At 36.9% G+C, this 19,669-nt stretch overlaps 1 protein-coding gene across 5 annotated transcripts in view; it reads right to left on the reverse strand.

Annotated features, from left to right (window-relative positions):
• Positions 1-378: 378 nt before the first annotated feature.
• The window catches only part of KLHL15 (kelch like family member 15), a 22,642-nt gene continuing 3,351 nt past the window's right edge, over positions 379-19,669 (reverse strand). For 3 of the 5 annotated variants that reach the window (XM_026856552.1, XM_026856536.1, XM_026856545.1), the window contains 2 exons: positions 10,352-11,063; positions 379-1,545 (listed from right to left, as the gene is read on the reverse strand). In XM_026856552.1, coding sequence (XP_026712353.1) covers positions 436-1,545; positions 10,352-11,056 — 1,815 coding nt within the window. In that variant the 5' untranslated portion in view covers positions 11,057-11,063 and the 3' untranslated portion in view covers positions 379-435. The remainder of the gene's footprint in view (positions 1,546-10,351; positions 11,064-19,669) is intronic. The other 2 variants (XM_026856526.1, XM_026856562.1) reach the window with 1 other exon arrangement.

Here is a 19,669-nt window from a genome sequence, read left to right on the forward strand (position 1 = left end):
AGTACAGATGATGAGTTTTATTTTGATGCTCAATAAAAAATGAAAATAAAGTCTTTCTTCTCTTCCACATTTTGTTAAACTCAACTGATTTCAGAAGCACGGTGGTATAATGGCCATTAAAAAAAAAAAATAAAAAGAAAGCATTATGGACATAAAATGTTACAAAAAAATAAGCACACTCAAAAATATATTTTTCTTTCCCTTACTTACAATTATGTTTGTTAAAAAAAAACCAAAGCTTTTACAATATCAGACCAACTATTGGCTTTTCTGATAAACTTGGTTAAGTACACTCCCTGTACAACCTATTTCTCTTAAGCATTTAGCAGTTGTTCTTATACACAAAAGTGATGTCTCTGAAGGAATTCAACCGGTTTGTATTTTTTGACAAATTAGGTACAGCTTTTTGTATTTCATTGGGTTGTTCATTCTGTTTTAGCTGCAACGTCTAACATGCTCCAAAACATATTCAGGGAAGTGCAAGCTGCAGACTTGTAAGCCATCCAGCTTGCACGGCATCCTTGGATATTCATCTTCTTTCCATTTGTTTTCCTCTGGATCAAAGGTGAGAATTGAATCACTGTAATGACCATTGTAACAAAGGCCTCCAAGAACCATTATCTGTTTGTCCAGAACAGCTACACCATGACCACTCCTACCAATTGGCATAGAAGCCAATATAGTCCATTGATCAGTATCTGGGTCATAAACCTCTGTGGAAGGACATCCTTGAGATTCAAATGAGGCCCTCAGGATCACACAGACACCACCAAAGACATAAAGTTTACCATTATAAGAAATCATTTTGTGAAAGCATCTTGCATAATTCATTTTGCATTTGTTCTCCCAACAGTTAGTGACCACTTGAGTTCTCCTTGTTCGCTGCTCTACTGTCCCTTCTTTACTGGGATCAAACACACACACTTGCTTAGAAGTTGAAGATGATGTAATTCCACCAGTGATATACAACTTGTTACCAAGCACAGTCCCTTCATGTCCGTATTTATTGACTGGATAGGGATCCACAAATTCCCATTTATCTTCAGTGATATCATACCGTTCAGTTGAGTAAAATGTTTCATCCCTGGTTCTCCCAGCCACTGCATAAACATACCTCCCAATAACTCCAACAGCAAACTCAGAACGTGGAACAGACATGTCTGCCATTCGTAACCAAGTGTTCTGTCTTGGGTCATACCTAAACACTTTGGATGAAGCATGAAACTCACCATCTGGCCCCAGTTCTTCCCCACCTAATAGGAACACAAAGTTATTCACAATGGCAAGGCAGTCTGGTCGTAAAGGTACTTGAGGACCCTCTAGTTCCCACCAGACCCTTGGTTTGTGCAAGAGAAGAATTTTACTGTTTACCATACTGTGTCCTATCATTCCTCTAAATACTGCAGTCTGGGGTTTGGCAGAACGAATTTTGTTCGATTTCATTTCCATCAAAGGCTGTTGGTGAACGCTATGAAAGTAATTCATGGCTTGGTCAACCTCATGTCGCAGCTGCCGGGAGTATCGATAAAACTCTGATGTTTTTACCTATGAATACATTTAAAAGATATTAAAATTCTGACCAAGAGAAACAATCCAGAAAACCTAAATGACTATGTGTCATTAGGAGATTATTTTACTTAGTTTCATTCAGGCAATCTTGACAGCAATTGCATTTGTGCATTGGGGCTTAAGCTAATATACTGTTGTCCAAAATCCAGAAGGTAATTTAGTGATTAACAGCAGTGACTAACATTTTCAGCAGAATACTCACATGCAGAATTTAAGGTGGAATTAGACAGAATTGAAATCCCCAAGTCTAAAAAACCATTATCCCTTCACCCCAAAAAAGCCTCTGTTAACCATGTGCTTAATCCATGAAGCACCTAAATTAAAAATGCACTATTTTCCTCATTTTGAAAAACATTCTACACATCCATTCTGTGTTTATCAAGGTCTACCTTAGTCTAATTTCTAATGAATTCTCACAACTGACCCCAAGCAGGTATTCCCAAATACCTGTCTCTGCTCACAGGGTTATTTTATTGGGGTGGGAAGCAAAGGTACCCAAATCCCTTTCTTCGGAACATGTGATCACACTAACCACTTGTCAGGATGGTTACCTTATGGTTTCCCCTCTGTGAGTCTCCACATGTTAACAAACACCTTCAACACAAGAGAAAAACATCTCAACCTATAATCCTTTGGTTACGCATTTATTTAGTAAATTCTGGAGGTAGGTTTAAACTTCCACTTCCCACGTGAGAGTCACAAACTTTGAATTACCACATAGTAGTAAAGTGCTCCTTCTCAGTGCCATCTCAATTTGAAAAGAGCTATTCCCGCTCAGTTTTGCTGGAGTTGAGGGGGGAGATTATAAGAATTTACCTTTCTAGGACCCCTCCCACTATCTAAGCTCATTTAAGTTCATGAGACTGGTCCTGAGACAATGCCAAAACACAACGCCATCTTGAACATCTAGTTCAGGCAGTCCTTGGGTCACCATGGGATTCTCTTCAAAAGGGGCTTCAACTCTTCTTGTACAGTCTGGTCTAACACAGAATAACACTTCTAAAACAAATTACAACCCACCAGATTATTACCGAATCCATAATCCTTTATCAGATTTGATCCTAAATCCCAGTTCCTTTCACATAAAAATAGATTGCTTTCAAACACCCTGAATGCTTTTAGTTCCCATCAACTCGAAAAAGAAAAGCAACACTGAATCAACGTCAGGCCACCCTGAAGTTTCAAAGTGACCACAAGGTAACATCAGCAGCTACTATTTTTCAATATCTGTTCCCCCCCCCCTTATTCCCTGTCCCAAGGGACAGAAGTCTGTACCATCACTTACCTAAGGGGTGGTGGTATGAATTTTCATGTATATGAAAAGCAATTTGGAAATTAATGTTCTTTATACCTTGTGAATAAAGTAGTTGCTTGTTCCATAAACACATACCATTCAAATTCTGTTAGCTTTCTGTTAATCATTTCTCTTCCTTGTATAGTAATTAACACATTCTGCTGTCAGATGAACATTTTAAAAAAATCTTTTGAACTGTTGTTACTGGACATGATTCACATGGATTTTGAGATTGTTTTACACACCAGATTTTCAAAAAACCCTGAATACTAACTTACCATTGTAAAGCACTGTATAGCTCAAGAGTTACAGTGATTTGATAGTTTTATTTACACTTTTCCTTTCCCCCGCTTTATTTTGACAAGTTCAGCTTTGCTTGGAAAAAAGAGGATGGTCACATGCAGATTCCATATATTATTCTTGAGGCAGTATCCAGCTTCTACCATTTTTACTTGGGATGACGATGGAGCAAGAAAGTTTACTTAGGGATAGTGCTTATAAAACACCCACAGTAAGTTCAGCTCTTCTGGGGAATAAAAGATCTATTTTCTTACTGCAAATAAAGAATATACCATTCAAACACAGGAGATCTGCTCATATGGCATTTGTTAGAATAAACCATATACCTTGCCTGACTGAAAAGACTGAACATAAATTCTAGAAAATATGCTGGGGGAGGGGTGGTGGGGAGAACCACAGGACAGGAAAATGGTAACACACAGAAAGCCTTCAAGGTTACAAAAAAATGAAACAAAGTTAAAGTAACAAAGATTCATGGATGGATTACTCTATCCTTAAAAGTAATTTTCAAATTCTAAACCAGCATGACTATTTCACACATTCCCAAGATGAAGCTATCATTTTTGGAATTAAACATAAAGGAAAAAGATTTTTGTTCCACCTATATGCATTTCAAGTTTTCTTGGATGATTATGGAAGACAACAGGATCAACATGCTTACCATGTGAAGCATGCCAGCAAAACCTGGCAGAGATGAAAAATGTTTTTTCTTTCCCCCTCAACATTTACAACTCTGTCTTTAGATCTAGAAATTGAAATGCCAGCCAGAAACTGAAATTAAAATAAGCCTCATATATCCTCACCACTCTACTCCTTCACATCGCCTAAATCTCACCCCATGAGAACATGCAAAAGGAAACAACTATCTCTAATTCCAGAGACAGAATCTCAAGACCAGGGAATCAATCTATTAGTAGTTTACTACTACTTATCTTGACAAAGGCACTGACATCAAAGCAAAGCCTCAATCTCTGACCTTAAAGCAGAAAGACATCAAAAAGCAAATGCAACTACAAGTTATAAACAACTCTTTCAGACTCAAGTTTGTGGGGAAATTATCTACAAGCACAACCTTGAAGAGATGAACGTGAAAATAAACAAGCACTAGCAATTCTTTCAATATTCGGAAAAAAAACCCCACAAAACAGTGACAAACCATCTAAATTCTGGTAAGAAAAAGACAGTTGGCGGCTTCATAGACTTTGCTGCTGAGGAAAAGTATCAGTGTTTCTAGCCTTCCACCTTTCAATTGTGCAATCTCTGCCTCTCCTGAGGCTCTGATGATGGCTTAAGATGAATGTTAGGATATGCCTATATAAAAGTACAGACTGCTCACAACTGTGCGATGCAAATGAAGCCAAAGCAAATGTAGGTCAGTTTGCTCACTTTAACATTTACACACTGTCTGCGTGAAATCTTCCACAATTACTTGAAAGTCATATTCAGACCATAGTAAGGAAAACCCTCCAAAGACCTACACTTCTGTGTAACTTTACAATACTTTTAATTACTTGTGTATATAATCAAAAAAGACCAGCATTAAAATGTAGGTTTTTAGGTATTAAAACACAACTCTAAGTTGTGCACCTATTTTAGTTTTAGTAGATGAAATAACACAGCCTTCAGCAAGCCTTTTGTGGGATTTGTTGTCTGAGACCCAAAATACACTGAAGGAAATCTCTCAGCATTCGGAAAGTAGGCTTCTGCCACTACCCATAAGTAGCAACAAGTAGTTGATCAACAAACATCTAAGTGATTACCAACAGACCGATTTTCCTGTTAAATTCAAATGGAGCTCTAGAAGGAACATGCCCCTAATTACCAACATACTTAGAGAGAACACTCACAAGTTTCTGCAAAACATCCAAACCAGATGGAAATGTACACTAACCACTATGAACTTTAAAGTAAAACAAATGCATATTCTTAAGAGTACACTATCAACTCTGAATTGATTAAAAAAAAAATGCTTCAGTGTTTTCAAAGTTTAAAGGAAGATTATCCTGCTAAAGGATCTCAAAGTTTAAGTTGAATTCCCTTACCAACCCCAGTCTTACTGTAAAAAAGGAATTTAATCCAAGCGCTAAAGCTTTGCTTGTGTGGTTTTTGGTTTTTAATATTCTTTCAAATTCTTTCTCTTCAGTTTTCTGGACAAAACCTTACAGAGGTTCTGTTGGGACACAGCACTAATATGAGAGCTCCTCAAAGAAATCTAATAAGAACTACCTCCCTGCATCACCTACCAGTTACAGTGGTTCGCAGTTGGACTTTTAGCTACCCAGACAGGGAACAGCATAAACAAAATCAAATGTATCATTCCATAAAAAAAGATCATTAAGAAAATAATTAAAAACATCCACCTCTCTACTCACCCCCTAGGTAGTCAATACCAAAACCACCAAGACTTCACCAAAATCACCACCATCCCTCCAGCCATAGTAAATTGGAGCTTGAATGCATTTTCTTTTCTTCATTTTGCATCAGTGAAGCACTCAGTAAAAACTGCTGGCTTTCCAAATTATTGCAGCTATTAATCATTGCCTATTTTTCTGATGTACTGTAAGCTTTTCTAGTTGCAGCAGCTATGTAAATTTCAGAATTTTCCATCTATATTCTATGAAAAAGTAAAACCAAAGATGTGACATTAGTTTCTAATTTGAAAAGTGATCCCCACAAAGACCAGATGTATCCCATATCATGTTTATCATCTTTCCCTTTCACCTTAAAACAATTAAGCAAACTAATAACCTGCAGGAAGAACAATGAAATGCAAGGTAAATGTTCTGTAACACAAGTTTGACTTCAGCATATAACTTTTTTGCTTTTTTTTTTTTTTCCATACAACCATTTACAGCTATTACTCTATTTGCATTTTTGTTACTTAGGCTTTTAGGAAAAAGCTTTCAAAGCCATAAAGAAAGGCTACTTTTGAAGTGCCGAAACTAAACATCTATTATTTGTACACCTGGTAACTAAATCTTAACATGTTATTATATGGGGTAGATATTTGCTTGGTTCTTTCTGTAGAACTGTTAAAAAAGCAGCACAATCTGGATGGCTCATAATGTGACTCTATCATCTCTAGCCACACAAGCAGAGAACTATTTTGAAGGTTATAAAATTGTCCTTACTTAAGTTTTCTAAAATTGCTAATTCTGAATGTCTAAGTGATGCAACTCAAACTCAACTACTAGGAATACAGAAGCCACGCTACACCATTTCAGTCAATAATGTGTCTGCATCAGACTTCTAGAGAGCAAATTCTTCCTTTTACTTGCAAAAATCCCAATATTTTACTAGAGTTTAAGCTGAATCAAAGCATCAGTCCTACTAATTAGGTTCCTTATTATTTTCACATCTACTTATCTCTTTATTCTCAGCACAATTATAAGCCTGTCAACAAACATTATTAAAATATTAACAAACATGCCAAATCAAAATTCATTCAAACAAAAAAGTCACACATGTCTCTAAAACAGTAGCAACCCGAATTACTTTGCAACCAAACATCAGTATACGTAGCACTGGACAAGCTGCTGTACTTTAACTCTCCCTTTTTATAGTGTGGGTCATTACTTAAATCTCATGGTCAGCATGAAAACTGGTCAGTAGCAGTATAGGGCTCTGAAGGGCTACTCTGCAAGTCACTTACTGTTTTTCAGCCTAAGCATAGATAGACAATACGACATAGCCTGTGTGCAGCAAGGAAATGCCCTCCAATTGAATATTTTTTCTCTTTCTTTTTAGAAACTGGCAAGAGAAATTATCACAATCAAGCTGGAATCTAATTCAAATCTATTATCTCAAAGCAGAGTTGAGTCAACAGTCTATATGCCCGAATTAAGATGCTCAGCACATAACAAACACTGCTAGCAAGTCTGTCCAAGTCAACGATAACCTTCAGACAGAAAAATATCAAGTGCAACACCTATTCAAGAGAAGAGGGGCCCACTAACCTCATCCACTAGACACTTTTATTCTAAGCTTCAGCATATGAAGTCATAGAAGAATTACTAGATATGGAAGTAAATGAGAAAAATGAGAAATTCAACACATTTATCAAAGGTAAAGTCACAACAACATAAAATTACAATGACATGTTCTCAAAAATTACTATTTTATAGGCACAGGAAAGCACATACTCAAAGATAATGTGTGATGCACCTAGTGATTACTAGGTTTTTGATTTAAGCTGAGAATTTATAAATTAGCATGGGCTAGTCATAACAAACCCTACAGACTGGACACCAAAAACATCCCTTTCAATTTTAAGGATAGAGGTTTTGAAATAACATTTCAGTCTGAGTAGTACACAGAACCTAAACAGAGCTTAAACAGTGTATGAACATAACATGGTTGCCTCCAATAACACAGAGATGAACTTAAAACTAGGAGAAATGGTCCGACTTTTATCTCCAACCTTCCTCAAGACTTTCAGCGCCACATTTTTCAAATAAAGGAAAGTGTAACATGGATAGTGGAACTTGTGCTTCTCCCTACATATTTCGCCTTTATTTTCTAATTATTCCCAAATCCCTTACTTCATTTATCTTCCCATTTTCCCTCATATATCTACATCTATTTTAACAGCTGAGGAACAAAAGGATCCATACTTCATAAGTAGTTTTTTCAGGACAGTTTTGAATAAGCAAACAGGCTGCATCTTCACTTGTGCGCTCCAAACACACATCAGCCTCAAGGTATACATCTAGAGTCACTCATCATTTCATTTTTAAAAGAATAAGCCATCCCACTCACATTGTAACTCTCAAAAATTATGTAAGAAATAGAATGGCTTAAGAGGCCAAAAGTATCCTTATTGTGACTTGCAAAGTTAAGTTACATAAGTGATTTATATATTACAATAACAGGCATCTTAGAAATGTGCATTAGAAAGTTTACATGAGAGTACATATGACAAGACAGCCAGCATACAGCAAAAACAAAGTTCGCTGAACCGGAAATGTCAACTTCAGATTGTATTTGGTACATTCACGCAGGCGTTTAGTAATGTGCTGGCTTCAGAAAAAGGGTGAATTCTGTTTGTGGATCTCCAAAAACAAAGCAGTTTTACCAGTATTTTCCCTATGCTACATGGAGAAGAAAGAGTTCTCAGGTTACTGCCAGAACAGTTAAGAGACATGATCTTTTATTTTTTTTTTAAAAAGGTAAAAAGTATGATCTGTATTTTGATGTTAGCTCCAACTGCAGTTGTCTTCAGTCACTTGCCATGCTGGATTACTCAATGCTCTCTAACTAAGCCAGGGCAAAACACAAATACATTCCCAGCTACAGCAACAAATCACATACTTATCTAGCTGTGCCTCCCTCTGCTCAGTTGTCCCACTCCAGAATCTGCACTGGCTTCTCTCTGCTTCCACATACAATTAATGGAAAGGGTATTCACAGATAAAGCTTTTACATGTGGGTATATAAACTGGGATGCTGAAAATGACATCTCTCCGACCTATCTGGCTGTTTGTCAAGATAAACCAGGAAAAGCACTGTAGACAGGATTTATGCCACTGATAGCAAAACAAGCTCCAGAAGTTATACCTAAATATAATGCTGAAGACCAGCATATACTTTTCACTTGTGCTTACAGAAATCTAACTGAAGACAGCTTGATGCTTGAACTCGCATCCCAAAACCACAAAGACTCTTTCACACAAGTCTTAACCTATTAAACTAACCTTAAGGATACTTTGTGAATCCTACCAGTTTTCCTACTGAAGACTTTAAATTATGTAATAAGGCAAAAATACATATAATAATAAGGCAAAAATACATATAATAATAAGGTTAAAAAGTTATTAATGTTACAAAAAAACATAAAGTGTTACAAGACACTATGCAGTATCTTGCAGAGTTCAGCTCCTACTAGCTGGAAATGTTTTAATCCAATATAAACATTACATTACTGTTCTAAAATGTTTAGTTTTTATTTTGTTTATATCTACACACTAATATAGGATCATAGATGTATTTTATGTATTACTACTTCTACTCAATTTACACACACAAAATTTTCCAAAATATAAAAACTCACTAGTCTCTGAATTCATAGCTTTTATAATTTAAAATACAAGAGTAAACATTACTGCTTAAATGATCCAGTATCCCTTAAAAGCACCAAGAATAATATAGCCTTATCTGTATATTCACTAGATACTGAAGTAAAAATATAAGGAAAACGTGTAAGAAGCCAAAAAAACCCACAGGGTCTTAAATCCTATTAATTCACTGCAAGGTGAAAAATACACAAGTTAAAGTTGTATCCTACACACAAAATTAACATTGTTAAAACAAAATAGCACAGTTTAAGTAATTCCTAACTGGAATACCCTTACTGTTACCAGCCTGTGAGAGAGCTGCTTACAAAATTTTGTAATTCTCTACTGTTGACAAATACTCAGAGATTCTCAAGAACTAGAAAACATTTTTTTTCATCTATTCTTCAACATAAGAGTAGAAAAAGCAAGTTCTCTTTTAACCTCTTAATACATACAATGATCAGTTAAATTTTAGATCACCTGTTACAAAGATTTCTCTGATATTTATAGAAAATCATTACATTTCTCTGTCAGTAACTTCTGATTGTATTATGTGCCTTGTGTAGAACGAAATGTATGTGTAACTTTGCAGAATCAGGGCTTACTTCCAACTGCTGTGTAACAGCACAAGCACTGAAGATACTACAACAACAAAAACATGCTGCAGATTTAACAGCAGATGCTAGTTTTCAATTGTAAATAAAAAAATCTGTACTTAAACCATGTAAAATCTACAGACACTGTGTTTTGATTATATTGATAACAATTATCATGACATATGCCCTACACACTGTATGCAGCTCTAAGTCTCTGAAAAGCAAGAAGCAACTTGTGGAAAACAGTAAGAACTACTGAAATAAAACTTGATACCAGTGACCTTACTTTAAAATGTACTTTCCATATGAAGTCACTTAAAAACATTTATTGTAAACCTACCTGTTCTCCACCCACTGTACATACTATTGTCTAATAATCAGATGACAATAATTTTAGATGTTTGTCTTCTACAGGTTTATTAGAAAAATAAATGCTATCTTTTTGCTCCTCCTAATAGGCTTGAGAATCTTACCTATTTAATGGCATGCTGCCCTAGCTAAATGATGAATCCTGTCTATTGCTTTTCAAATGCACCAACCTTCTCAAAAACACTGGATGGTGTCATCAAACAAAACCTGATGTTCTGAATGATGGTGTCCGTATGCCTCCAGCGTCTTCTATCATGGCGCAGCCAGGCCTGGACAGCTTCATACAGCTCTATCTCTGGAAACCTGCTCAGATGATCATTATCCAAGTAAGACATGAGCTTCTCAAAGCTCAGATATGAAAGGAAGTCAGGTCTGGACATGAGTGGCACAAAATTCTCTAGCAGAAAGGAGTCCAATTTTTCCCTAACTCCTTCGATGTTTACACCAAAATCATCCAGAAGTCTCATAATTTCTGCACAGTTTTCTAAGCAGATTTTAGCTAAGAGAAAAGAGCAGCAAAATTTTACCACCTCTATAAGCTGGACATACATGGCAGCCTGAAGGATTTCATGAACAGTGTTCATACTCAGTTCAATAGTTCCATAGTACATGAATTGGAGGACATGACTGAAGCCTGTAGCTGTCAGACCTTTCAAATGGATTTTGTCCTGATCTCGTTCTCGCATATCAGCTGTGAACATAATCCTGAAGTAATCACTCTGGGTGGCAAGCAGTGCTTTATGGGCCTGAAATTGGTGGTCTTCAATGACAAGTGTGACATCAAGAAGCAATCCCTCCTCATACAGTGCTCTGAATCCAGCAGAGACACTGGTGTCATGGATGGAGGAGCTAAACCCTTCCACGTCCCCTGCCATGAATCACCTGGGGGGAAGAAAAAATAAATAAATAAAAATAAAAATAAACTGTTATTTCTAGTAACATATCACAAGCCCTTCTTGACCAGAGAAATCCTAAGGTTTTTTTAATTAGACTTAAAGTCTTCACCGCCCCTTTTTGTTTTCTCTTCAGCTGAAAAATCAACTTAAGAAGCAACTTAAAAGACAAACTTTAAATTATTTCTCCCCCCCGAATATTCTCATTTTAAAAGAAAGTGTAATGAACAAGAATAACTATGCAATACTGCTGAAATGATTCCTCACTCCAAGCTACGTAGTGGTCAGATAATGAATATGCAATACTAAAAAGACTGTCATGGTTTTCTTCCTCTCCCCCACCCCTCAATCTTTCTAAAAAATTATGTCAGGGGAGCAATAAAACACCCACTCTTGAATATCAAAGGCTTCAGAAAGGAAACCGAACTTACTTAGCTTCAGACAGAAGATGTGTACAAGGTATAAACTAAAAAAATTTGTGTCTTTAAAAATATGTCAATTTACTCAAGAGTTATTTCTAGGAAACTGAACGTTTTCAGAGATACTATTTAAGTTTGTGTGTCTCACTTCTGTAACAACATAGCCCCTTTTTTCCCCCCTCGTTTCTTACTATAGAGATTAATTAGATGATGAGATTTATAAAGAGCAATATACTAAGGCAACACGAAGCACTGACAAGACTAGGTCACAATAAATAATATTCTGTATACTGGCTTTAGTGAAGCTTAATTGCTTACTAAGCATTTAAACATTTGCAGATACAGTGTTACTTACATGCAAGCTATAGCCAAACTGTAAATAAGCCAAAAAAAAAATTAAAGACTAGCAGAATCCTACCCTGTTAAAGTGAAGGAAGATAAATATTCAGTAAGAGTCTATATCAAAATCTACTCAAAATCCAGGAGTTTCTCAAAATCTTGCTCAACTTCCTTGGGTTTAAGTAGGGTGAAATTGCAGGAGGCAGCTTGAACTAATCTAACAATTTATCACTAGTTAAAGGGCAACTGGCACATGCCATTTTCCCTCTCTGTCATTCTGGGCTCTGAGCTCCTGCTGCCTATTTTGAGTCATTTGTGGGGCTCACTGGACTGCTCTAGAAAGACAAGTCATAAACCTGGCAGAAAACTGAAGGGGGGAGGCAACCACAACACACACTCCACCCACCCCCAGCACACATAAAACCAGACAGCTTTCTGCTTATCAGTAAGCCGTCTTCTAACTTGACACTGCAGGGAGTATGGCACGAGAACCAACCTGATGCAGAGGGCAGGACATCACACATGAACAGGAACTGGGAAAAAGAGTATTTAGGCATTAATCAGCTACTAGAATTGGTTCAGCCATTTCTGTTCCACTTTATCCTACCTTAAATTACACTGCAACATTCACTCGTGCATTTAACTCTGAATTTCCTATAATAATTAAAGTTAATGTTTTGGTACTGGTAACTTACATGAAAAGCTAAATAACACCAACATCAATACATTAAAAAACCTGCTAATTTTCAAGGTTATAGAACTTTACAGCAGTAGACCGACCCATAAGTGGCTCTAGGTTGGCTCAGGTTTCACAATTTCAGTGAGCAGCAGTTCACATGTTACTCCCACTTCCTCAAGCACCACATCCTGACTCCTGTCATTTTAACTGGAATGTATTTTATTAGACTCCATCAACAGATAATCATCTCCTCTCCATAATTCATCAGCACACATCCTGGAAAACAAAACTGGAGATACTCTTTGTCTATGCAAAACTAAAATGGTGAGTGGGTGTTTGTAGCCACACCTCATGGAATTAGCACTGCTCCCACACTGTTGAAGCCTGCTGACAGGTTCTGTGCACAATAGAGTTAGTGCCAGAAGTGTTCATGAAAATTAAGGCCTTATGACAAAATTCAAATTCCTGAAAGTAAGAGCAACAGCAAGAGAACAAAGCTGACAATCTAATCACTTTCTCACCAGTATCCATGATACCATACTCCCCTCAATGTCACTGAAGACAGAAGAGAGAAAATGCAAACTGCTCTAGCGATCTGTATGGAGAGTCCCTTATTCCTGAACACAGCACATGCCTACCAGGAAGAAATATCACCATCAAATGTTTTTCCTAGATGTTGATAATTCTTGCATAAAAGCAGACAAGGAAATAATTACTTTACTAACTTGTAGCACCTCAAAAAGAAGTGACAAACTGAAGAGGAAGCATAAAGCCTGACTTTGCAGGATTTTGCTTTCTAATGGGATTACTGATATCAAATAAAATGTAATCATTAATATTAGCGTTTTTTCTCTTGCTATAGAACTTGTGACAGCTCATCCCCCCCCCTGCCCCCAGTTCTCTAATGTTTAATAATAGTTGAGCTCATACTTCAGTCTTCCCTGTTTAAGAGATTTAATGGTCACTTGCCTTTAAATGGGCCACTTGTTTTCATAAACTATAGAGCAACTTGAAACAACCATCCCCAGTCTTGTTCGAAATTGGCCAAAGGTTACTAAAGATTCTCAGTACAACTCTGTAAGTTATATTTCTTTAAGAGACCAACTAAGCCCCAGCTTCAGTTCCAAGAATGGAAAAGACGGGACAGTTGGAATTTGCAGCTTGACACTTGAACAGAATAATACAATATATTTGAAAAAAAAAAAAAAGTCAGAAATGAAGCAACACTCCCCAGGTGACGGAAGCAACATATATTGATCTGAAAATAATGGGGCTTCCCATCACACAGACTCATGCAGGTAGCAATCTCACAGAAGGGATTTCTTCAAAACGGTACATACATTACTACATACAGGAACAACATAGAACCATACCAGTAAACTCCAAACACATACTAGGGTCTTTCCCCTTAACTTGAGAAAGATAATTACATCATAGGCACTCTGCAAATAAAAGGAAGAAAGTTAACTTCCGCATAGGAAGGCTTTAAAAGACCTCTTTCACCACCCCCAAAGAAGCAAAATGTTGGCAAGTGAAGGTAAGCAGAGGCAAATGGTAGAGGTTAAATGCACCAAAGCCAGAGGAGCATCTCCAGTGTTCCTTATAGGGATCAAAACAAATAAAAAATACACAAAGCCCAAAAGCCAGCATCAGAGAGTGTCCCGGGCAGTCAGCTTTAGGTGGCCCCGCTGAGCAGCAGGGTGGGTTGGGGGGATGGTGGATCAAATGACCTCCAGAGGTCCCTTCCAATCTCAACTAGACTGTAATCACGTTGCTTTTACACAGAGATTGCACCTATTTATTTTTTTAGCCACCTCCCCTTTAATTCTGATTAAACAGAAATAAGACACATGAAAAAAAAAAATCAGATATAAACTACTTAGTACATTTCAAATCTTAAATCTATCAAAAAACTAAGGTGGTAGGAATCACCAAAATACATTTTAAAATTCCCTGCATTTAGGGAACACCTTTCAGGGTTCCAACTTTCACATGTCCCTAAAACCACCTCTTCTATAAAAATATATTAAGCGCAGAAGTCAGACACAAAACTCTACAACGGTAACAAAATGGTCAACACTCTGAAATTATTATTTCAGAATGTTTTAAAAATGTGGGGGTTTAAGTCACTTAATCCTTCTTTTCACATCCCTGCTTATATTAATTTTTAGTAAATCTACAGTTTTCAATCTCAAAATATTTTTCTTCCCAAACATCAAGCAGCATATTTAATGGATTATTTAATTAGAGACAAAACTAGTAAGGCTTCTCCATAACACAATCTAAAGAAGCTTCAGAATTCTATGAGTGAAAAGCGAAAGACTACTTGTCTCTCTGCATTAAATAAAAAGAGTAAATACCCTTTTTTTGGCATAAAGCCATACACAGTATCAGCAGACATTTTTCTTTACAACACAAAAATGTATTGGCCAGTGCAAACACACAAGGGGATGAAAATAGAACAGAAACTGGGAAACTAGATAGTTAAATGCATATTATGATCAACTGGTAAAAATCTTCATTTCTATTGCTTTTGACTGAGGATATTAGCTAACAGCAATGTGGTAGTTCAAATATTTAAAAAGCAATAGAAAATACTCTCCAGTGAAGTCATTTTTCTAAAGCATAGCTATGCCATTCCTCCCACACACACATTTGCAATCTTAGATGTAATTCTATGCACTATTCAAATGCTGCAGCTTATTTCCCAGAGGACAATAACATAATGATTTTTTTTTCCATTTTTTCAATAAAAATGCAAAATCCAGAGTTAGATTTTCTTCAAGCATGTAAATCACAATAGCACACTTAATCCTAAGGAAGACATGTAGCCTACAGTGGTCTATAAGAAAATGGGAACAAAAAATTCTAATGCATAAACAATAAAGGAAAAAAAAATAATCTAAGTTGACGTTCTGCATTGTTCTGCGCATACTAGAGATGATCAGTATAAGGCAGCACAGGAAGTAAGATTCTGCTGAAAAGCCAAGAGAAATACGCTTAACCTTATTAGCTTTTCCTAACACTTCTTTCTCTTTTAGCACATAATGCATTACAGAGTCTACTCTGCTGTGACTGTACTCAGAACACTGATTTCTCATCTTTATTCTGCAGCTGTAATAAAAGTCTGAAAACCCTGTTCCAGACTGCTTTTTCTTGCTAAACAAGGAGAACCTTCTTTCCTCAGAGTGTCTGAGGCTGTTAGTCACAAGCAGAAGAAATGGAGTCTAAATGCACAAGCTATTGAGAAGGAAGTTATGGAATACCTGCTTTTTGCTCACGCCCTGCTTGATTTAAAAATCTATCCAAAAGCAGTACTTCCTGAAAACGTGCCCTTTAAATAAGTGTGTTTATGTAATATGCAAGCTTATATGCACTTTTGAGGGACCGAATTGTATTGTTCCAGGAAGGTACTGACAATATCAACTGAAAGGCAGATTTCTGCTTTCCTTTACTGCTGTTTCTTAATAACTCATCTGAGATGCTGAGACAGAACTAACAGGCTCCTTTGTTCACAGATTATGAAGTACTTGTGCATTCTACCTACCTCACCGAAATTCTGAGAAAGCACCTGTGTGAACACAGCTGAACAACAATTCACATAATAGAACACTGCATCTATGAGTTACACGGAAGATTTTTCACCAGACATACAGAACCATACTCTGGTTACACAAAGTACTAAAACAGAGCCTAAAATCCAATAATCTGTTCCATCTATCTGTTTCCTTTCATACACCAAATGCATGCATTTAAATGCAAATTTTAAAGCCATTACATATGCTTTATTTAGTGAGATGCATAGCAAAGATGGCTTTGAGCAGAATTCTTTGACCCCAATTTTGTTAAAACAAACACTTTACTGCAGAAATAGGATGTTTCCCCATAGTCAAATGTTGTATGTAAGTACGAAAAATACAATAAACACAGGCATTTGCACACACAAGCAAAACATTCAAACTGCACATATTCATCACTAAAAAATGGGCCTTTGTATGTAGTGTACTGCAATGAGCGAGAATGCAATGAGTCTATAAATACATGTTTACACAATATGAATAATTTATCCCCAAATTAAATCTTTGTTTACATGGTTTGATGCTGAAACCATTAAACCTTGTCTGAACCACCATTTTTCATCGTAATTCCCCTCTAAAAGCAACAGAAAGAATGACACAAAACTGAGACAGATCACTAACCAGTGGATATTGAAACTCCACTGCTACAATTGCAGATGTAGAAAACAAAGAAACACATCCAAGTCTGTATGTGTTTCATCCAAAATCCTTTATGATTAATAGGTGAAGTCTGGGAAACAATTTATCTTAAATACATAGATAGGTTCACACTATAGATAGACTTCACCCAATGTATGCAGAGAATTCCAAAACTACTGGATTACTTTAGGAGCAAGGAGTTAGGAGCTCACCAATTGCTGCCAGTCAGAGGAACCAGACTGCCAGAACTCTAGAAATTAAAACTTGGGTACTCCTGAAAACTGCCCACACGGCATGAAGAATTTCTTAGGGGCACGCACATGACCCTGACAGCTCCTTTTACAATCTCTACCCATGTTGCTATCTCTGAGCGATCTGCATCAGTCCATAACAACAGTGGCACTTTATTAATATATCAGTGGTCTCTGAGGTTGTTATGGGTATGCTAGAAGCATTATTACAACTAGTTACACCCAAACACACTGAAACTCAGTGTGGACTGGTCTCAGCTCAGTATGGTTGTATACCACTCTATGCTAGAACCCTGCTGAGTAAGTAGTCTTTAGCTATCTTCATAGAGTACAGTAGTAGAAGAGAGTGTTTTGTTGTTTTCTGTTTGAGAAACCACTAACAAGCAGATGTGTTGGTGCCCTCATAGTCATAAAGTCACAATGAATAGGTTTCTCAGCTCATATGGCTCTCTGTTCCTAAAAACTTAGTCTATAACCCAGTTTAGTCTTTCTGCACAGAAGGATCCAAATATTATAAGCACACACACAAAATCATAGAATCATATGTTTGGGTTGGAAGGGACCTTAAAGATCATCTAGTTCCAATCCCCCTGCCATGGGCAGGGACAACTTCCACCAGACCAGGCTGCTCAAAGCCCCGTCCAACCTGGCCTGGAACACTGCCAGGGAGGGGGCAGCCACAGCTTCTCTGGGCAACCTGTGCCAGTGTTTCACCATCCTCATGGTAACAAATTTCTTTGTTATGTCTAATGTAAATCTACCCTCTTACAGTTTAAAACCACTACTTCTCATCCTATCAGTATACTCCCTGATAAAGAGTCCCTCCCCATCTTTCCCATAGGCCCCCTTCAAGTACAGGAAGGCCGCTATAAGGTCTCCCTAGGCTGAACAACCCCAACTCTCAGTCTCAGATCAGAACTATTTTTGAGGAGTATAGTTTTCACATATGTTCAATTTAGATGAATACTAATCGATGATGTGTCAAAAGCTTCCCATTTTACAACACTAGCCACCAGAAAATAAAATATACTCCTCAGCTCAGCCCTTAAATCAAGCTTTAGGATGACTATCAAAAGGATTCTGATGAAAGTACATGCTTGACAAGCATTTTAAGACTGCCAAACATAGGCAACAGCTGCAGTTACTTGACCAGTTTAACTTCACCTAACTGCATCTAAACTCAGCTTCTGTCTCATGAATTATCATCAATCAGATATACATTAGCTTCTCATTGTATTAGGCCATTATGCAAATGATGTGACTGCACTTCACATTCAGATAGTTCAAACCATTTGGCTTAAAGATCACTGTATCACTACATCTGCACAGAAAAACATGTTCCTTAACGTAGAGCCAGCTCAGCTCAATGCTCTTCCAATTACATTTACTGATACCAGAACAGGTGCCAAGCATAAAATATTTTTAATATATCCATAAGAATGAGAATTGTCTTTAGCTGGAAAAACTTGTATTACTAAGAGTTAAATGATAAAAGTGTTGAAAACTACAGAATCACCACTGCTTTCTGAGTGGACAGGACTGCTCTACCTCAAGTGTCAATATTCCGTGTATATTTATTTATTTATTTATTTATTTGTGCCTTCTATAATGATTAGTTTTTTCAAATGTAAAAAAAAAAAAATAACAAATAGTTATTTTCTCATTGTGAAAAAATTCATCAAGGAAATCATGGCGTATTTTATACAGAAAAGTAGAAAGTGAAGTATTTCTTAGTAGGAAAAATCTAATCCTACTTTTCTGAACTCTCATCACATGAATTTTTAGCATAATTAAAAGGTAATGAGATACAAGTGTTACTTAAACTATACTGGTAAAAAAAATCTAAATTAAGATAGCTGATCTACCCCTTACAACTGTCTTTTGTTATTATGTGTATATTTATTGCTAATTTAGTCAATACTTTTTGAATATTCTGAAAAACGAGATCCATGAGATTTTGCCTTTTGTTCAAGACACACAGCTTTTGACCTCATTGACAAATGTCAACCTCATTTGTCAGAAAGACAGAAATCTCAATTTCCCCCAAACTGGCAGCAAGATAAATTAAAAAGATCCGGTGTCTCCAGTGTGAGCTCAATAGTTATCTGTTCTGCTTTGCTTGCTGAAAGGCAAATCAACACATGTGTAGATCCAAACCAGCCACAGGGTATAATTAAAGAAAGTGAAAGGAGATGAGTGACAGTGGGAGAGTTTATAGGACATGTGGTAGAAATTAAACGCGTTGGCTAGGTGTTGGAAGGAAAAAGACAGAAAGGATGTTGGCACATGGTGGTATACTGAGGGGATCGGGTGTGAACTGGGGCAATGATGGTGAAAGAGGTGGGTTACTATCTTAGAGACGAGTATACACAACAAAGAAGTCAACAGGAAGCCAGACTTCAGTAGTTCTGCCCCTTTTATCCAGTAACAGCTTTACAGTTCCCCTATTCTTCTTCTAAAGGAGGGGACAAAAAAAAAAAATCGAAAACAACTCCGACACCCAAACAACAATAAAGCAAAAAACTTTAAATTTTTAAGTGTTTACCAACGAGGTCAAAGCTCCAGTACCAATCCTGGGCGGCAGTCTGCTCGTTCAGCTCACAGATACTTTTTTCTCCCCCAACATCGCTGAGGGCGAAATGGCCATTTTCGGGGGTAGGAACTCGGATGCCCGACTTCAGACCTGTCTC

The sequence above is a fragment of the Athene cunicularia genome (assembly GCF_003259725.1).
Source record: "Athene cunicularia isolate RWA chromosome 1 unlocalized genomic scaffold, athCun1 chr1_part1, whole genome shotgun sequence".
NCBI lineage: Eukaryota > Metazoa > Chordata > Aves > Strigiformes > Strigidae > Athene > Athene cunicularia.